Source organism: Scomber scombrus, chromosome 5 (genome assembly GCF_963691925.1).
Source record: "Scomber scombrus chromosome 5, fScoSco1.1, whole genome shotgun sequence".
Classification (NCBI taxonomy): domain Eukaryota; kingdom Metazoa; phylum Chordata; class Actinopteri; order Scombriformes; family Scombridae; genus Scomber; species Scomber scombrus.
In genome coordinates, this window is record NC_084974.1 from 19016565 (window position 1) to 19037109 (window position 20545).

General features: G+C 39.0%; 2 protein-coding genes and 1 long non-coding RNA gene across 3 annotated transcripts; 1 reads left to right on the forward strand and 2 right to left on the reverse strand.

Moving 5' to 3' along the window:
- Positions 1-5902: 5902 nt before the first annotated feature.
- On the forward strand, positions 5903-10338 carry si:ch211-149e23.4 (uncharacterized). The gene is made up of 8 exons (XM_062419457.1): positions 5903-6230; positions 6370-6675; positions 6769-7050; positions 7158-7320; positions 8042-8202; positions 8352-8427; positions 9638-9665; positions 9838-10338. Exons 1-8 carry the CDS (start codon positions 5924-5926, stop codon positions 9988-9990), a joined length of 1476 nt encoding a protein of 491 aa, XP_062275441.1. The 5' UTR covers positions 5903-5923; the 3' UTR covers positions 9991-10338.
- LOC133980684 (uncharacterized) lies at positions 6561-8379 on the reverse strand. Its single transcript, XR_009925181.1, has 3 exons — positions 8350-8379; positions 6717-6835; positions 6561-6642 (listed from the first exon to the last, which is right to left on the reverse strand). It is a non-coding gene; the product is annotated as an uncharacterized LOC133980684 (long non-coding RNA).
- Positions 10339-10833: 495 nt separating the features above from the next.
- On the reverse strand, positions 10834-19111 carry rrp8 (ribosomal RNA processing 8). Its single transcript, XM_062419024.1, has 8 exons — positions 18958-19111; positions 18731-18848; positions 17312-17570; positions 13926-14808; positions 12592-12721; positions 12398-12504; positions 12211-12307; positions 10834-11587 (listed from the first exon to the last, which is right to left on the reverse strand). The coding sequence occupies exons 2-8, from the start codon at positions 18833-18835 to the stop codon at positions 11474-11476; spliced, it is 1695 nt and encodes a 564-aa protein (XP_062275008.1). The 5' UTR covers positions 18836-18848; positions 18958-19111; the 3' UTR covers positions 10834-11473.
- Between the last annotated feature and the right edge of the window lie 1434 nt (positions 19112-20545).

Consider the following 20545-nt stretch of genomic DNA (forward strand, 5'->3'; position numbering starts at 1 on the left):
TATGTTAAGTAGTTTTTCATGAAGCAATTCACCAAGCTTTCATTATTTAACTCATCATGCATCTAAAGCTGAATAAAAGCTCCTGGCTTCAACTGGCTGATAAAGCAAACTGTGTCCTTACATGCACTTTGTTAAAGTCAGCAGAGGAGGCAGGATGAAACAGACTTGGTATGCATTGGAGTCTGCACATTGTCCTTCTGCGAGTGCTAAAACCTGTCAGCTTCTATTAAATGTCCTTCCCTCTGAGTTCTCGGGAACAGGTCGTCGGTGTCTGGGTGTGGATCAGGGTGTAACTTTTGGACTGTTTTCATTTCGTTAACATAATGGAGTCCTCTATTAAATGTACACCGAGCAAGGAGACGGGTGCATTTGTCAAGTGTCACTGTGCACATAAAGTCAAGTTCCTTTCTTTAGAGGAGCATTAGGAAGCAGCTACATCTTTAACTTCCTCTTGCTTAAAACATTCACAGTATTTTTAGATCAGCCTTGTGGTTTTAGGCACATTAGTAGTGTGGTGTTAGTGATAGATTTCCATGAAATTTAATATATATGATCCACAGATCATGATACTGTAACTAATAACTTTGGTGATTTAAATTTTCATTTAGCGCCACCAGTAGGTCAAAAAATTCGTATCCAGTGAGAAATCTCAAAAACTACCAGATGGATTAATATTAATTTTGTATAGACAATCATGGTTTCCAGATGATGAATCCTAATGACCCTGACATTTCTGCCAGCATGAAGTTGGCTTTTGTGGTTCTTAGTCAAATGCCCCAACAACAAGCCTTTTTGTTGGATTATCATGAAATCTGATGCACACATTCATGTTCCCCAGAGGATGATTTGTAATAACTTTGACTTTTGACCGATACTTTGATTTATAACCAAATAAATCAAAGGTAAACTAATGGCATTCCCACCAGCCTCAATTGTTCTTTGTATATGTTGTATATGTATGTGTGTGAAATTAGCATTTAGTTCAAAGCAATGTGCCAATAAAGTACAGCCTCACAGACCCGCTAGCGTAACTATAGACTCTTGTTGATATTGATTAGTGATTGGCACGTGCTAAAAATGACAAAATGAATGAGAACCTCATAACCACTGACCCTGTAAGTCAGCTTCATCCATCACAGCTTCACTTAACTAGTGAAAGACAATGGGATGTGCAGGAACCACTTACACACGCACAACAATGGACATCCATCAGCCTCCTGTGCATTCTCTCAGAAACAGGAACAATCACATCCTTCCCCTAAAAGACAATTCTGCTTTGCTCATGTTTGCAATTTTTGGACTGTTCAGGTGAACCTTTGACCTTTCATTATTACTGATCATTGTGTTGTTCTTTTTGTCCAGGTGAAGAGAAAATTCTTGAGATCACACACAATGTCACAGGCGTCCTGGGAGAAGAAGTGTATCTGAACTGTAGTTATCTGGGGGAGAGCGAGATCACCACTTCCCAATGGAAACGGCAGATTATCACTAATTCGAAAGTTAAAGCCAGGCGACTGGTAGGATTTAATGCTGACAACATGGTGTTTTGCAATTACGACAGTTTCTCACTTCCATACTCTCGCACCAACCTCACAGTTAAGATGATGGTCTCCAGTGTGGAGGCAGAGGGAGTGTACATCTGTGAGTTTGAATCAAATGAAGAGGATTTTTCTGACAGTGTAACACTCACTGTAGTAGGTAAGCCAGAATGAATAATGCATTTGTTTTCCTTTTTTCCCCATTTACCTCTGTTTAAAAAAAAAAATCAGCCAGTTGAGATTTAAAACTCAGAAAAGGTCATAACTGTCGAAGCACCAGCAGTTTAATTTTAATGAACTTGGAGAAATAATGCTTTTCTGAACCCAGGCATGCCTACATCATTTCAAAAGGATGACATTTTCACTTGTTCATTCATTCACAGCCAGGCCTGATATACAAATGCTGGTAAATGCAAAGACCATCAACGGCACTCACTACCAGTCAGTGTCATGCTCTGCTGTTGGTGGGAGGCCTGCGTCTCAGATCAGCTGGTTGGTCAACGGTGACTCTCCCTCAGATTACCCCTTTAATGTGGTGACAAAAGAAACTCTTCACTCTAATGGCACCTCCACCCTGAACAGCATCCTCCACTTTCCCACCCACCACTTAGATGAGGGCAGTGTGACCTGTGTGGTCAAACACCCAACCCTCTCACACCCCAAACTCACTACAGTGACGGTGGAAACCTACGGTATGGTCACAGTCACAGCTGAGTGTTGTTGTGTTTTAAAATCTGTGTTTTCAGACGTGACATATAAAACTGTATGTACTGCATCATATAGTTATAATCATGCATCATGACTTAGCACAGTTACTGCCTGCTTCTGATTTTTCACACTGGCTGCTCTTTCTCACTGTGGTCCATATACACAGTGACAGACCATAAATCACATTGCACAATGCAAAGAATCCATGTGGGAATGCACTCTTTCACTAGCGTGAAACATATAGACAACCATAATGCAGAAACAACTCAGTAACTAATTAGCAATAACATCACAACACATACAGTGCAGTATGCAATTTGGTGGTAATTTCAACTAAGTCATCAACCTTTAAATGTTCTTGTTATGCCACCATACTAAACTAGATTATATTCATTGCAGAAAAATGCCAACATACATTACTATTTCTTCAAATCTGTCTTTGAATCAGATCTTTTGAGGACTTCATACTATCACTTTCTGGGGAGTCAAATGCAACATTGTTCTAGAAATGCCCCCTAGTGGTCACAGGCTTATTGGCTGCCTTGAATTAGCAGGTCAATATGAGTTTTTTTGTGAGTTTACTAGTTTATACATGTGTGCAACTGATTTTTGTCTGTTACTGTTTATTTGTATGTGCTTAAAGGATATGGCTCGCAATTATTTCAATCACTGTCAAAAAATCTGATGTGCAGAGCCAAACCAGCAATTAATTGATCTACCTGTTTGTGTCCAAAGCTGATATATTGTATTCCCCTTTGCAGTAGACTTCAATTGTTGTCCAAATACTATTAAAAACACATCAATTAGCCATATTGCTCCACTGGTTGACATGTTCCTGCACACATTAAGGTAGTTTGTTTAGAAAAAGCTCCAAAGACTAATAATAGTGACCCTGTTTGCAGTGTCAGGAAAATAGCTCCCTGTAACGCCAAGGCCACTGAAAATGCACAGGAACATGGTTACATTTACAGAGATTCGTTAGCTTGTTGTGCTACATAACACAACCTTGACTTTGTACCACATTGTTATTTTTCTCAAAGAACTTCAGTACAAGGTTGAAGTTGTGGTTCGAGGTTGTGATATTTAGCACAACAATCTGTAAAAGGCATTGCCACACAAGGGCAGTACAGTCTGCCTTACACAGAACTACTCTCCTGAGACTGCAAACATGATCGCTGTTATTAGTCTAAATCCCATTAGCATTAGCCAGTAGTTTTCTAACCACAGCAGTTAGGTCCACACACAGCTTTAGGTGTTAACGGATCCAATATTTGAAGCCAAAGTACTTTAACTCACTTTAATCATGCATACCCTTCTCTAGCGCCTGAGCTATTATGAGGTGTTAACTCACTTCTCTTACTCATTAGGAATAGCTGGCTATTGCATGACACCACAATTTGTATGTATTTGATAATAGACTCTGATCTCTGCTGATTCCCTGTATTAAACTCTGCGGTTTTCTCAGCTTTGGTTGGGCAACAGCTGGGCCAGACATCTGCTCTCAGCTGCAGCCCCGGCCAACAGATGGGACAGGTGATAAGCCTAAATCAGCACTCTTTAAAACCCAAGCAGAAACCCCTTATGGCCTGTGTTTAACTAACATTCAGCTCATCCGGCCGGGGCTTCCTATTTAATAAAAACATGCAGAGTCTCTACTTGCTATCTGACTTTTTAATTTGCTGGAAAAGACATTAAACCTTGTGAAAGAATAACTCTTCTCGCCTTTCTTCTTGCTCCTCAGTGAGGCCAAATGTGAGCATTAAAGCAGAGATGGTACAACAAGGAGGAAGTGATGTCTGGGTGGTCTCTTGCATTTCATCCGGAGGGAGACCTGATACTGACATCTCTTTGGCTTTGAACACGGAGGAGCTGGAGAAAGAGGACGACACGGACTCACAGACACAAGCAATCTCTTACCGCCTCCCTGCAACAGTGTTTGAGGGGCACAACGTCACCTGCATGTTTGACCACCCCAAATTTACACACAGGGAGTCACGACTCATAATACTGCCATCATTTTGTGAGTACTATCACTGCCTTATATGGAAATGTGATCTGATGCTCATGAGGTAAAGTTACAGAAAACAAAAATGTTCTTTTTTTCTGCAGATTTGTCAGGAATTCAGCTGTCTGCAGGGCTGCCAAGAAACAATGATCCCGACCAAGCCACTGAGTCTTTAGAGCTGCAGGAGGGAAAGAGTGACGCTGTTATCAGCCTGGAGGTCATTGGAAATGTGCCACGTTACAATATTACTTGCAAAAAGTAAGAAATGTGATTGTTAGACAAATGTCTGTATTTCAGTTTGCTGTCATGCACTGATGCAATCAATTATTTACCATGTTAACAGAATAGGTCTATGGATGGCAGTGTCAGTTGGTCAGTCTATAACTTTGGTCCAGACTGAAATATCTTAATAAGTTTTGGATGGAATGCCTTGAAATTTGGTACAGATAACCATGCGGCCCATAGCATTAATTGTAATGGCTTTGATGACCCCCTCAGAGTTTGAATCAAGTGCCATCAGCAGGAAATTGTCACGTACACAGTGAAATATCGGCAATTCTTACAAGATGGATTGGCACAAACATTCATAGTTTTGGTGATCAATTTACCTCAAGCACCAACACAATGTTCACATGGTTGTTTTGAGTGAAACTACAACAACTATTGGATGGATTGCCTTGAAATTTGGTGCAGACACCTGTGCTCCCCTCATGATCAATTGTAATGACTTTGTTGATCCCTTAACTTCTCTTGCACCACTTCAATTTGTCCAACACTAGTTTATAGCCAATCACCTGCAAACAAATGCCATTCCCATCCACCCTTCCATCTACTTCTACAAAATTTTGTTGTGTAGATTGGTAAACAAAGTCAACAATTTTTCTGTTAAATATCAGCATGCATCAGCATTAGCAGCATGTCAGCATACATCATGCCTTACAGAGCTGCTAGCATGGGTGCACACTCTTAGTATAGTTTAAATTGATTTATCTTTAATATAATTAACGTCTGTGTTACATGGATGACTGCAAAGATGAGACTGAGCTGAAACCTTCTCTGTTTTGTCTTTGTTTCAGTGTTTTCTATTTATCTTTTCTCATTGAAACAATGAAGAATAATATGGGGAAAAACCTCTGACTTTTGCAGACAGAAGTAGCATTGATCTCTCTTTTTTTCCCTCCATCATTAACTTAGACTGAAACAACAAACATACACTGTAGAGGATGTGGTTACAGGTTTGGTGGCACAGAACCACAAGTGATAGGCTACAGGAACCAGATTTTTACACGTATACTGATCGAAATAATCTTTAAAATCAAGATTTGTACTTGTAATATTTCAATACCGGGTGAAACATGAAAACTAAAACATGGATTTTGTTTGTATTTCTGCTGTTTTTTCCCTGTAGAGATGATCAGCCATTGCCCGAGGGCATTGAGCTTGTTGGCAGCAGCCTTACCATTCAGGGTCCTGTGGTACATCAGCATGCTGGCTTGTATGAATGTGTCACCTCCTATAACCGTTACAAAGCAACGCTGCAGTTTAACATCACAGTTAAGCCACACGTTTTAGAGCTTGGTAGGTGCAACTCTTTGCAGGTGTTTTTTAAAGACTGTCATGAATGCACTTTGAATTTTCTACATTTTTTTAATATGAAATATTGATGTAGATCATGCTCTCTGCACTCTTCCTCTCAGTTCCTCCTATGATTCGAGTTGATTTGCAGACTGAAGATGGACGCAGTCTGATTGAGTGCTCAGCAGCCGATGCTGTTCCTGCAGCCAACATGTCCTGGCTTCTACCAGAGGGTGTGTCTGGAGTCTCTTGGTTCAATTTCACTTCCCATAATGGAAGCCACTCTGTCAGTGCAGTTTTACTCCTCCCTGCCTGCTCGCCTTGGGAGCTCACTGCAGAGTGTGTGATAAATCACCCTGCATTTGAGGAGCCAGAGAACAGAAGCATAACACTCCCTCTTTGCGGTATGTTCAACAAATCAAGTTTTGGATAATTTTGTCTGAGTCGCAGACATATTTGGCCATGTTTGCGCACCATAGATTTTATCTTTTTCTCAAGGGCAGCCGCTCACTTCCTGAAGTTTAACTTCTCTTTCCCACACAGCTCGTCCAAACATCACCATCAACTCCAGCACTGAGTGGAGAGATGGTGACGAATACACAAAGGTGGACTGCTCTGTGGACAGCGTTGCCCCTGCAGCAACCATAACCTGGCATATTGGAAACAGTGACAGTGACAACGGCACCAGACAACCAATGGAGATTGAAGTCCAAGCTGATGGTTTGGTTTCGGCCCATAGCTCTGTGCATATCCTGTCTTCTTCGTATTCTGGTCAGAATTTGACCTGCATGGTGGAGCATCCGAGCCTGGAGGCGCCTGAGAAAAACACAGTACACATTCCAGTGAACAGTACGTTATTTCTCTCTTAAAAATATTTCTTTGTTACTCACACAAACTGGCAGAGCTTATCATCCCTTTCTGTCACCCCTCGTCTTCTGTCAGGATCCCCACTGCTGAGTGTGTCTGTAGCAAGACAGCATGACTCTCCTCTCTGGATGGCAGTGTGTGACTGCAGAGGGGAGGGTGTCAGAGATAACATCGCCTGGGTCCTTGAAAATGCCAAAGGCCAAATGTCCTTGCACTCAGAGTATGAAGAGCGTGCCCAGAAAGCCAGGCTGACTTATCAGTTTCCTCTGGACCTTCATGAGGGAATGGATCTGACCTGTGTGTATCAATCTGAACATGGGCTCACAGACAGCAGGACCATGCATATCCCCAAATACTGTGAGTGCAACAGAATATGGAAGAAAAAAACCAACACATACACACACACGAAAACCAATGATTGAAATCTGAAAATTGCATGCTTCACCCAATTCACTTTCATACAGATATCACCTCTGTGAGAGTCCTGAACCACACAATGCCTCTGCAAAACCGCTACGGTGGCGGGCCCGTCATACACAGACTGACTCTCAAAGAGAATCATCACAACCAGAGAGTACTGCTGCGAGTTGATGGCAACGTTCCAGAGCACAACCTCAGCTGTCAAAGGTGGTGTATCCTTCCTAATCACTGTAAACACAATTTACTGTACACAACCCAATGTTATTTCTTAAAAAGTTACTTTGATTTTACATTCGAAACATGTGATCAACTTTTCTTTTTCACAAATTTGAAAAAAGCCCTGCATAACCACACAGGTGTTTGCCGTTATTGTGGCTAACTAGACCTGTTTAGGTTGGAGTTATGTGAGGTCACCAACCTCCATGTAATATACAAATGGTAAAGTTGTAACTTTGAACCTTGGTTGTAACAGGAAAGTGAGAAAGAGGTCAATAAAGTCCGGTCTAACACATCCACACACACACGTCCTTGTCCAGTCTGAACAACCCAACAGTTTAGATAATCATTTAATTTAGCTCCACCTCAACCGGCTACGCTGACATGCTGCTTACTAACACATCAAAACAATTAATGAATAATAACCCACTAATGCAATAGATGTATTTACTATATTATACAATATTATATCTTGTGCAACAAGATAAACAATATATCACATTTTGGGAGAGGGCCATGTGAAAGAAGTCATTCTGCATAATTAATACATTTGATACTTAAAGTACATTTTGCAGATGATACTGTACTTTTACTCAAGTTTGAGTAAGACATTGCTATATAACTATTTTTGATACTTCTTCTGCCAATACAAACTTCATATTCCTGACATGAATCTTAAGACAAATTAAGTTAAAAGTCCGTTTTGTTTCAGGAGTGATGGCGTCTTTGTGAAAATGGTTGGGGATTCAATGGTCTTCGAGTCAAAGCTCACAGAGCACAATGAAGGACTGTACACCTGCTGGGCATCTTTCTATCATCACACCGCCACTGTCAACATTCGAGTGGATGTCATGAGTGATGACAAACTGTTTGGTAATGTTGTATTCCTTTTCTACATTAGTCATATTGCAAAATGTTTGTAAGAGTAGTGCTCATAACGACACAGTGATATATATCAGTTTGAATATGATCGTTTGCTGTCACATTTGTGAAACATTTTATGGGTTGTGTGTGTCTTACAGCACTGATGGCCATGATCTGCCTCTCTTCGGCCTCGGCGATCCTTCTCATCCTCATTGTCACTCTCTGGGCGCTCTGGTGAGTTAAATGTCTTCACAGGTGACGGGTTGCTCAACAGGTGATGTGTTGACGGGCAAATGAGGGCATCACCTGATGTGCCATATGATTCGAGACAAACAGGATATGCGTATCTTTAACCCAACTAACCTAAACCTCAGAATCGTTCCGTTATTCATAAACAGGAAGCAATGTGGCTGAAGCAGACAGGTGCCTCTGCCACCACAGCTTGTAGACAGGCCAGCATGTTTCCTCTGTCTGTCACAACAACATATTTTTTCCCAGCTTCCTTTTAGTAGTGTTTCTTCTGGCTATTTCAGCAGCAAAAGTTGTTTTATTTGGCCCTCTATCACCAATGTCATATTGGACAAGTAAAGGTAAAAGTTCAAAGAGTCCACTTTGTTGGAAGTTATTAGCACAATGAAATTCAAGCTGCTTTCTATCAATGAAGAAATCCACAAATTTGTCTCTGATCTTTCTAATCTATCAGTCTAATATTTTTTTGCTGCTGGAAAACATCAGTGAGACACTCGCCTTTTACAACCGATGTGGGATAGTTGTCATGATCCTTGAACTGTTTATGGTTGTTGCCTGCAGAAGTTTCCACATTTCCTCTTCAGTGCCAAATCTCTCTTAAGAATGTGTTGTCAGGATCAGATCATGCTTCGCTGTGAATAAAAGCGTGCAGCAGAGGTCTGGAGAATATTTCAATAGGCCTGCCTTTCTGGTCAGAACATTTGGTCAAGGTGCCATTGGTTGACAGAGCCTCAGTCCCATTATCCACTGCCCTAGTGGGAGGGTCCTGTCAAGCTAATTTGGGAAGGTCAGTCACAGAGCGTACAACAGTGTACACAAGAAAACATGACTCTCCGGGAGGAAAGCTATTTTGGGACTAACGTCAACCCTCCCCACCCTTCAGTGCTGGAGTCACTTTTTGACAGCAGCAGCTCTTCAATGCTATTGTCACTGCAGTCATAATGTACAAAGAGAGCTGATGCATCTGACATCAGAGATCAATGATGAGGACTCAGGCCCACCATTCATCTCCATTTATATTCCTGTCGCATAATAAATAATATCCTGCAGTATGCCTATTTAAATTTACTCAGTGTATTAAATTAAGTCACAGTGCCATCTAGTGTGTTTTCTTTTATGCCTACGAATCCCAAAACTCAATTATTGAAAAATAGGGTTATTCAAATGATCAATACATTTTTGTTTTGTTTTACAGCAAAAAAAATTGTGGGACACAATGTAAGGTACGACTAAATTCCTACTTTTCATTAGGAAATCTGTTCATAAATTCAGTTTTTCATTATAAGTTCATCTTTACTCTTACTTCACTGTATTATTATGCAAATATAGAAGGCAAAACTAACACCTTCTCTTTTTCTCTATACTTCTTTTCTTTTGCTGCACTCTATAATTCAGAGGAAGGAGTCTTCCTCACCCTTGACAACTCTGATACAGGAGCACCGCTCTCTTGAGGTGAAGAAGCTAGCCGCAGTGACAGAGAAAGACAGTAACGAATACGCTCAGCTGGTCAGTTACGCCATAGTCATTGACGTCAAGAGTACAGTGTGAAGATAAAAGTTCTTTGAAGGGTTTTTGTATCAAACATTTAGCTTTGCTTTGTGCAAGAACATATTAAATATGAAGGCTACTATGATTGTGCCAGACTATACAATATGAAGGCTACTGGCACTGCAGCATTGTTTATGATTGCATTGTATTTGTATGTGACTTGTTCAGCTGGAGAGGCATTTAAATTGAGAAGATTATTTGTTTATGTACTAAAACATTCCTACTTGTGAAGTTTTTTAAAAACAAATTGACTGGCATTAATGATTTAAAATGAGAAACTATTGCACTTATTAATGTAACTTGAATTTTGTACTGTTTTTATACTCAATGTATTTTCAGATGAGTTTTTGTTTTCAGCATTTGTCAATAAAGTCATTGAAATATACATTCTTTCCACTTTTATTGTTTCATCTAGTTTGCACCCCAAAACTTACTACTACTACAGCAGAGATGACAGATTTGTTCAATAGTAATTCTTTAAATCGGTTCTTATACCATGTATGATCCACATGCATTAAGACTCATCTCCAGCTCATTCACTCACCATCAGGTTGCAGCAGTGTTACTACGCCCTCTTGTGGCTGATTATTATGCAAAGAGGCGAGTGAATCAGCCTATTGTTGCCACATAATGAATGATAATTTTCACATTTACACTAGTATTCTTTGTGGACTTTCTACCATCTATATGCTCTTGCGTTTCTGAAGACTTCATTGATATGTTAACAAAGGAGTCATTTTCAGTGTCAAAAGCCATAAAGCCAGACTGTACCTGACTAATAAACTAATTGAGGACTTGTGCTCCATAAGAATACTAATGACACGGACACCAGAAAGATTCATTTTTAAAAATGTATATTTAATAGTAACACATTTTCAGTATTTTTTCATATGAAAATTTTAACATTTACATATTTTTTGTAAAACTGTTAAAACAACTCGTTGTGCCATCCATTTAATTCCAATCAAACACCACAAACATTTGATCAGCACATAAATGGACTGCATTTATACTGTAATATAACACTTTTATCCAAAGCGCTTTACAAATTTTACCCTTAATCACCCATTCACTGAGCCTATATGCAAGGCACCGATCAAACAATGAGGAGCACCTTGTGGTTCAGTGTTGACAGGAGGAGCCAGGAATTTAACAACTATCAGTAGACAACCTGCTCTATCTGCTGAACCATAGCTGGATACCAGAAGCAATGGTATTAATCAATGAAATCATCCTAAGAGGGGTTTGCTTAGAAAAAAAATTAACTTGGAAATTGATGGCACATGACTGCAGAGCTTTGAATTACATGAAAAAACATGTACAATGTAAATAATTCAACCTCATGAAATCTGTGAATAAAAAGCAGTTTGCAGAAGCTCCAAAAGGTATCACATGACTATGATACTTAAAAAAATGTGATCCCAACAGAAAAAGTATGTGGAATAAAATCACACAGACATTTTTATGAAGTCCTTTCAAGTCCTCATCTCTTCTTATACAAACAGGGGTTCAGCTGCAGTCCAAATTTCTTTATATTTTCTGGAGCATCTGAAGTCTTCACACAATCAAATGAATAGAAATGACTGTTCTCTGTATCCTAAATAAAAAGAAACACAAAAATGAACATTGATTACAATTACTGGTGAGAACAGCAGTACCCAAAATGGGTACAGGTCATAATACATGTTATTAGTTCTACCTGTGCTTTTCTTACTATTACAAGTCAACATGACTGCTGTGAAAAAGGTCACAATCTGATTTGTGAGAGATGTTTCAGCTTACATAGAAGAGGCATGACAGAAGCAGATTTTGGGGTCAGTACCTCGTCCACTGGCCACAGTGAGGTTTACGTTTTATTTATATTGAGTTTTTTACATGCCAGATTGCATTTCCTTGTAAAAAACAGTTTACAAAATAATCTCATCGGCCTGAGGTTTCCTGCCCACAGTGGCCTTATAATAGAAATGATAAAATATGTCGTGCCAGCTACACACTTCCTCTTTGAGCAATAGAACACTTAAAAGAAGAACTAAATGATGATACACTATTTCTATATTAAATGTTGTTGTATTGTCAATGTTTTAATCGAAATTATTCCGTTGGAAACAAAATCAAAAGATGTGTAATATCAATAATGGTGCATTGGTTAAGGTAAACAAACAAATTAAGTCTTTGTGCTTGTAAATGGTCACTTATGTGTCATTTTGTATGCTTCCTCACCTTGGACACCATCTTGAATCCCAGATTTGCCAGTGCAGTGACGAAGCTCCGCACGTTATCGAATCTACTTGCCACTTCTGCTATTTTAAGGACGCCCCTACAATAATTATGCAGAACAGTTATACAGACATACAAAGAATATACAAAACCAATCATACCTATACTGAATCAATATTACATCTTTTACCCCATCTTTAAGACACGATTGGCCTCTGCCAGAAAATCTGCCAGGTTGGTTCCCATGAGAGAAAGGCAGAACACGATGATGTCCACAGACTTGTCTTTAAGTGGGACCTGCAGGAACACAGAGAAAGAGTTTAATTTCATTACAATCACAGAAGCTGTGTTAGGAGATAGAAAAACTACAGAGCACACACTCACGTTGGCCATATCACACACTGTAACAAGATCACAGGCAGCTGCCAAATCGAAGCTGTGCACTTTGTTCTTCACACTGCGGGCGATCTTGCAGTCGCCACAACCGAAGTCAGCGACAACATGAGAGGCAGGTCTGAAATAAACAAAACAGTGGATGTGTGAGCCGGTTACTATCTACACATCTTTTCACAACAGCCTAATGAAGAATTTAAATAGCCACTACGCAGCATTGTTTCCTTTTACCTTACTCCTCACTGACAGTAATAATATCATTCCTTTTAATCTTTTGAAACTGTAAAGAGATGGACCTGTTCATGGTTTGGGAGAAGATTTAACTTGCACTGGTAGAGGTGTGACTAGGCGATACTGTAAACACTTCTGATCCAATATAGAGCTCTGTTTAAAATCATTCACTGAGCTGACGTACTATCCTCATATAGTTTTACGTTTGTGTTTTAAAGCACTTGTTTTGTTGTCCTTGGATACTGTGCGCAGATCAGACATCATTATAAATGGGTAATTTAAAAAAATGTTACCATTGTGACGGCCTCTGTCTGCTTGTGTGTGTTATTGTGTCTACCCAGGTTGTCTTTGAGGTGCCTGAGGAGCTGACCAACTACATCTGTAGAACCTGGGCCCAGTGCTCTGCACAATATAAAAATCTCAGCTTCAAGCATGGCTCTCGCTTTCTTCCCTGCCTATGCCTTCACCCTTTTTACTCCACAACACCTTACCCTACACTATCCACACACATCCACATGAACACTACTGATGTCACTAACATGACTCATATCTGATGTTACCTTGCTTTTTATTTTCTTTATTACAATAAATAACTTATATTTATGGGCATACGGGCTGGGTTATGACACCATAAAATGAAAATTTAAAAAAAATTGAGGATCTCTCTGTAATAAAAGCTTACTGTGATGGCATACTAGTGGTAGAAACGTTTCAACTATATGCACTAACATAATCTAATCTCAAAAGGTCCATTTACAGGCTTCTCAGAGCTTTCAACCACACTTCAATGAATGGAGCTAGTGCAGGTGTCTTAACATTGCCAGCATGTAAGTGTGAAAAAATTAATTAGTTGCTATCAAGGGACCCAAGCGTTACACTTGTGTGGACACCTGAGCCAGTTCCTTTCACTGAAGAGGACCATGAGGTGCAGTGGAAAGCTTTAAAACTTCAATGCTTGAATTAAAACCTTTTCCTTATTTTTATTAACTGAAAATTAAAGATGTCTACTTCATACTGTAGCATTCTTCAAAAAAAAGGAAAAAAAAATTGTTTAATTTTATGTGTCATATCAAAGTGACTTTCAGATATCTCACTTTTGCTTAATGTAAGAGATGATTGCATCCACTGGGTTGGCTGGCCACCTCTCAACTTGTGCTGTGTATCCCCTGTGGTAGATGGAGAACGCCTGAGGATCCTGACGGAACATACACTTGGCGTCGCCGCTGGACGTGCTGTACAAAACTTCATTAATGTAGCGGAAACGAGCAGACTCCAAACGCTGCTCCATGCGGGACCTGAGGGAGGCAGAGCGGTCCTGTTTCACCTCTTCCTCCGGTAGTGTCGGCTCCTCTTTCTGCTCCACGGGACTCTCTCGCCGGTGCGTTTCCTGTCTGTTGAGAAGTTTACGCAGCTGCTCTCTTTTCGCACTCTCTTCTTTGCTCAGCTCAGGTTTCAGTTTTTTGGGGGGTGTTTGGTCCTGCTGCTCATTTCTGATCTCCGCTTTCTGTTTTGTAATGTTAATGACAGAATCAGATGTACCCTCTCCATTGCTGCTGCTCTTTGTTTTTTTCTCTTTTTCAGTCAGCTGCTTTTCTTCTCCAAGTGTTTGCGCTTGTGATGTGCCACATATGTCAGTCTCTTCTTCAGTGTTTTTCCTTTTCTGTGGTTTACATGCCTTCCCCGTTTTCTCTTTCTGGGTTTTGGTCTGCATCTGTGTTTTTTCGCTGTTTTTGTTGTTGCTATATGAATCTGTTGTAACTTCTTCCTTTGGTCTATGTTTCTCTGCAGATTCTGCTTTGTTTACTTCCTCATCAGGGTTATTCTGCCTATATTTATTTTTACATTTCCTTTTGTTCTTCATTTTGTTTTTCCACTGTTGTCTGTTTAGGTTTTGCATGTCCTCAGGTTTGCTTGCAGAATTTGGGATTTCTTTCCCGTTTGTCTCATCTACAGATGTGTTTTTTGCCTTCGGGGCCCCTTTAAAAAGAAAGAACACAATGAATATATTTCACGCAGTTTACCAGACAGAAGACTGTATGCATTCAAACATTTTTAGCTTAAAAAAAATCTGATGTGAGGGGAAAACATGGACAAAATGCTAGCACAAATTTAAGACAAGAAATACAGCCGTACAGCTGTATGACTCTGCTAACCAGTCATTATTAGGTTTACATCTACATCTGTCCAGACTCATATAATATTTGAAAAGATATTAAGTGTATTTTTTGGTGAAACTGAAGTTATCACTATATTTACTATGTGTGATTCCAGTGAAAAACATGCTTTCTACACTTACAGTCCCCTCCAAAAGTATTGGAACAGTGAGGCCAATTCCTTTATTTTTGCTGTAGACTAAAAACATTTGGGTTTGACATCAAAAGATGAATATGAGACAAGAGATCAACATCTCAGCTTTTATATCCAGGTATTTACATCTAGATCTGATACCCAACTTAGAAGATAGCATTATTTGTAATGGAACACCACATTTTTAGATGAGCAAAAGTATTGGAACATGTGAATGACAAGTGTGTTTTGTTGCCCAGTTGTGTCCTATTACATTGATTATTCAAACAATAAATAGTGCTGAATGTCTACGCTCAGTTTTAGATTTGGGTTTTACCTGTGCAGACTTAGTTAATTATAGTTAGAGGTGTAACCAACATGAAAACCAGAGAGCTGTCTATGGGTGAAAAAAAAGCAATTGTGAAGCTGAGAGAAAATGGAAAATCAATCAGAGCCATTGCACAAACATTGGCCATAGCCAGTATAACCATTTGGAATATCCTGAAGAAGAAAGAAACCACTGGTGTACTAAGTAACAGACGTCTAACGGGTAGACCAAGGAAAACAGCAGCAGTTGATGACAGAAAAACAACCTAAAAACAACTGTTAGTGACATCAGCAACAACATCCAGAGGGCAGGAGTGAAGGTATCAGAATCTACTGTTGGCAGAAGACTTCATGAACAAAAGTACAGAGGCTACACCAGAAGATGCAAACCACTCATTAGCAACCAGAATAGGAAGGCCAGGCTGGATTTTGCCAGAAAGTACAGAGACGAGCCTCAAAAATTCAAAAAAGTTTTACGGACTGATGAGACAAAGATTAACCTTTACCAAAGTGATAGAAAGGCTAAAGTTTGGAGAAAGAAAGGATCTGCTCATGATCCCAAACATACAAGCTCATCTGTGAAACACGGTGGAGGTAATGTCATGGCTTCGGCTTGCATGGCTTCTTCTGGGACGGGCTCATTAATCTTCATTGATGATGTAACACATGATGGCAGCAGCAAAATGAACTCAGAAGTCTACAGAAACATTTTGTCTGCCAATTTAAAGAAAGATGCAACCAAACTGATTGAGAGATCCTTCATCATGCAGCAAGATAATGACCCAAAACACACTACAAAAACAACAAAGGAGTTCATCAGGGGCAAGAAGTGGAAGGTTTTAGACTGGCCAAATCAATCTCCAGACTTAAACCCTATTGAGCAATGTATCTTACCTGCTAAAGAGGAGACTTAAGGGAGTAACCCCCCAAAACAAACAACAACCGAAATAGGCTGTGGTGAAAGCCTGGAAAAGCATCACAAAAGAAGAATGCAAAAGTTTGGTGATGTTGATGGGTCACAGGCTTGATGCAGTTATTGCAAGCAAAGGATTTGCAAATAAATATTAAGTCTTATCCATTTTAATCTATTTTAAGTCTTTCTGTTCCAATACTTTTGCTCACCTAAAAATGTGGTGTTCCGTTACAAATAATGCTATCTTCTAAGTTGTGTATCAGATCTAGATGTAAATACCTGGAAATAAAAGCTGAGATGTTGATCTCTTGTCTCATATTCATCTTTTGATGTCAAACCCAAATGTTTTCAGTCTACAGCAAAAATAAAGGAATTGGCCTCACTGTTCCAATACTTTTGGAGGGGACTGTATTTTTACAGTAGAGTACAGAGGAGTGTTACAGAGTACTGATAGAGCGTTTCATCACATGGTGTAACGATAACCACCTAAAGCTCAATATCAGCAAAACCAACAAGCTTGTGGTGGACTACCAGAGGAACAGGAGGCCCCCTGTCCTTGTTATCATCCAAGGAGAGGAAGAGTAGAGGGTTGATTCAAACAAGTAATTTGGGAAAAACAATGACCATAGTGTCAAGATGAGAACAAATTCAGTACCCAATCAAATGTAAAATATGGTCACAATCTCCCCTTCTGTTCCTGAGTTGTGGTGTTGAATAATGCTATAATGTCAGAGTGAAGTTGACCTTTTGGATATAAAATGTCATCACTTCATCATTTTGTCCTATTAAGACATTTGAATGAATATTTTGTCATAATTATTGTATTAATTCTTGAATTAGGGCCAAAAATGTGTTTCGTGAGGTCACAGTGACATTGACCTTTTTTGAAGATTTCTCATAGTAACACTGAACATACACATGAAGATGTTAGCCATCACCCAGTCTATTACTCACCTAATTTGTTGTCTTTCTTCTTCTTTTTTGTTACCGTTTTCTCCTCCTTGATGGATTGATCTAAGTCACCGTTCTCTTCCTGCCCTCCTGATGTCGCTGCATGTTTTCTCTTCTTCTTTCTTCTCTTCTTCTTACTGGGTGATGGGGCTGTTTCTGTCTCACTGTCACTGTCCTGCTGATGGTCGGCGCTCTTCCACTCAGGTACTGATCCCAGTGTCTGGAGGGTCCGCAGCAGGCTCTTTTTTCCAACAACCTTTGGCTGAGAAGAGGAATATAAGATGTTTATATAATTAGTCTGTTGATGGGCAGGAAACTTTGGGAAAACCCTAGTTTCCCTTCCATCAACCCTCTAGCTACTGAGAAGATGAGCCAGGGCAGTGTACAGAATGGGGAAAAAAAGAAAGACAAAGCAAGGAAACACAAATCAAAACAAAACACACACACTCCCAACACAAATCCCCTGCTACCCAGGAATCCCAAAGCCAATATAGACTTCATCAAAAACCAATAGTATATTAACAAAATGGGATTGGATAATATTGCTGATTTCCTCCATCATCTATGATGAAATCCACAGAAATAGCCAAATACATTACTTTAAGATAACTTTAGATGTTGAGGTGCTTTGGAAAGTAACACTTTTAAGTCTGTGCAAGTTTTAGGCACTTTAGATGATTAGATTTGTATCCATCATGCAGTACCATGAGAGAGGCATCTGATCAGTCCAAAATGTATTCTACAGCACGACAATGTCCCCAAACCTTGAGCCAAAATCATAAGGAACCATCTTCATTGACAAATAGAACAAGGAGTCTTGCAACAGATGGTCTGGCCACCAGAGCCCTGATCTCAACATCATAGTCAGTCTAGGATTACAAGAAGACAAAGAGGCAAATCTACAGAAATGTGGCACATTCTCCAAGACGCTCTGAACACCCGACCTGCCAAGTACCTTAAAACCTGTGTGCAGGTGTATGTAGAGCAATTGGAGGTAAAGTGTAAATATTGATTTAATTTATTTTCTATTAACTTAGTGCAAAGTTAATTGATAAATAAAAAATATTCAAGACATTATTTTTTAAAGTATCCTCACTTCATCTTTAGTGCCTAAAACTTTTGCACAGTCATGTATGTCTGCACTTTTGTATCTGTATGCATGTTCATGTCTGTTCATTTTTTGATGTGTACATTTTTTCTTATTATATGTGACTGCAGATCATGAGATGTTTCCATGTCTCTCATTTTCAATAAAAGCTTGCTCACAAACTGACTGGAGTTGATTCACAAACACATTTCTGACAGAGAATTGACTATATAGTGGATTTATACGACTAATAACACGAAATAAAGTCTTTATGTTTAAATAATAGATAGTGTGTGACATCATACAACCCTCCTGCAGGTCATTTTTGTAGATACCTTAACATTGGTGCTGCTGTTTGCCTTCTGAGTGTTTTGGAGGACAGTTTTACTCAGGATTTGAGCGTCTGCTTCGTCATTCCAATCTTCATCTTCATTAAACATGATTGCCGGAGGACTGAAGGGAACACACACATACATATGTAAGTAATCAATACATGACACATGTTAAGAAAAAACCCTGTCAGTGTCTTCCACACACGCTAACAGCTAATTGAGCTACTCACCAGTCAAACTCTGATGCGGGTAAGACGTGCTAAACAGTTGTTTAGCTGACGTGGTGTTTTCAAAGCAGTATTTTCTTCAGTGAATATTTAACAGAAGTGATTTTGACATTATTGGAGTACTTTCTTGTAACTGCCACAAACCACGTTGGCTTGATTCATGTGCACGAAGGAAGCAAAACAGAGCTACGTGCGCATGTGGATGACGCAAGTACGTCAGAGGTGTATGGGACATGTAGTTTTTTGACCCGCTGGTAGAAACTACAAATGTAGAGAGATACACCATTTCATTTTATTGAAAACTAAAACTGATTATGATTATGATGTTGATGATGATGATGATGATGAAGATTATTAGTGATTTATGATTATATTAGTGATATTAGTAGTAGTAGTATTAGTAGTGGAAGTATTATATTAGTAGTTGTAGTAGTAGTAGTAGTAGTAGTATAAGTAGTGGTAGTATTCGTAACCGTAGTAGTAGTAGTAGTGGTGGTGGTGGTAGTATTAGTAGTAGTAGTAGTAGTATTAGAAATAGTATTAGTAGTAGCAGTATTGGTAGTAGTAGTAGTGGTGGTGGTAGTAGTGGTAGTAGTAGTAGTAGCCTAGTAGTAGTAGTAGTCGTAATAGTAGTAGTAGTACTTTATTTCTCTCTCTTTCTATGTTTCTGTACTTTGTTTTTATTATTAGTGTGTGTGTGTGTGTGGGGGGGGGGGGGGGGGGGTATGTACGTGTGTACTATGATTGGGTTGTATTTTTATTTCTCAAATTCCATGTTTTTTTTTGTTTGTTTTTTTTCTGTTGAATGTTTGTTTTATGTAAAGCACATTGAGTTGCCACTGTGTATGAAATGCGCTATATAAATAAAACTGCCTTGCCTTGCCTTGCCTTGCCTAGTAGTAGTAGCCTAGTGGTAGTATTAGTAGTATTAGTAGTAGTAGTAGTTGTAGTGGTAGTAGTAGTAGTAGTAGTATTAGAAGTAGTAGTAGTAGTAGTGGCAGTAGTAGTGGTAGTAGTAGTATTAGCAGTAGTAGTAGTAGTGGTAGTAGTAATATTAGCAGTAGTAGTTAATAATAGTAGTGGTAGTAGTAGTAGTAGTAGTAATTGTTGTTGTTGTATCTTACCTTGCTCTTATTTCAGAATCGTGCATTTCTGAAGAAATCCTGGATTGCTCCACACAAACAAACAAACAAATAAATAACTGGATTAACAAACCAATTAGAAAACTTTTCTGATAAAAACGTTATGGATATCCAAATACCCATATCTGGGGTTTTATTGGGAAATTAAAACATATTTAATCAACAGTTGGATGTTCTGCATTCAAATAAATTAATTTTGTTGGAACAAGCCACTCAAAGCAAATACATCAAACACAAACACATATAACCACAATCACTTTACAAAGGAAAAAAAAAAGATAAATATTTAAAATAGTAAAAATTAACAGTAAAGGACAAAATAGTATAAACAAAAGAACGGTATAAAATTAATTAATATATGTATGTATGTATGTATATAAAGTTTCCTACCTATAATATATGAATAAATAACTATAGATTATGCATGTACGTACATTGATGGTGCTAAT

Excerpts from the sequence above, each read along its gene's own strand:
- si:ch211-149e23.4 (XM_062419457.1), top strand. The coding sequence starts at position 5,924 with ATGCTCTCTGCACTCTTCCTCTCAGTTCCTCCTATGATTCGAGTTGAT. Across the intron at positions 7,321-8,041 it reads CACAACCTCAGCTGTCAAAG|GAGTGATGGCGTCTTTGTGA; the intron begins GTGGTGTATCCT and ends GTTTTGTTTCAG. Across the intron at positions 8,203-8,351 it reads GAGTGATGACAAACTGTTTG|CACTGATGGCCATGATCTGC; the intron begins GTAATGTTGTAT and ends TGTGTCTTACAG.
- rrp8 (XM_062419024.1), bottom strand. The coding sequence starts at position 18,835 with ATGTTTAATGAAGATGAAGATTGGAATGACGAAGCAGACGCTCAAATC. Across the intron at positions 17,571-18,730 it reads ACAGCAGCACCAATGTTAAG|CCAAAGGTTGTTGGAAAAAA; the intron begins GTATCTACAAAA and ends TCCTCTTCTCAG. Across the intron at positions 12,505-12,591 it reads CAGTGTGTGATATGGCCAAC|GTCCCACTTAAAGACAAGTC; the intron begins GTGAGTGTGTGC and ends GTGTTCCTGCAG.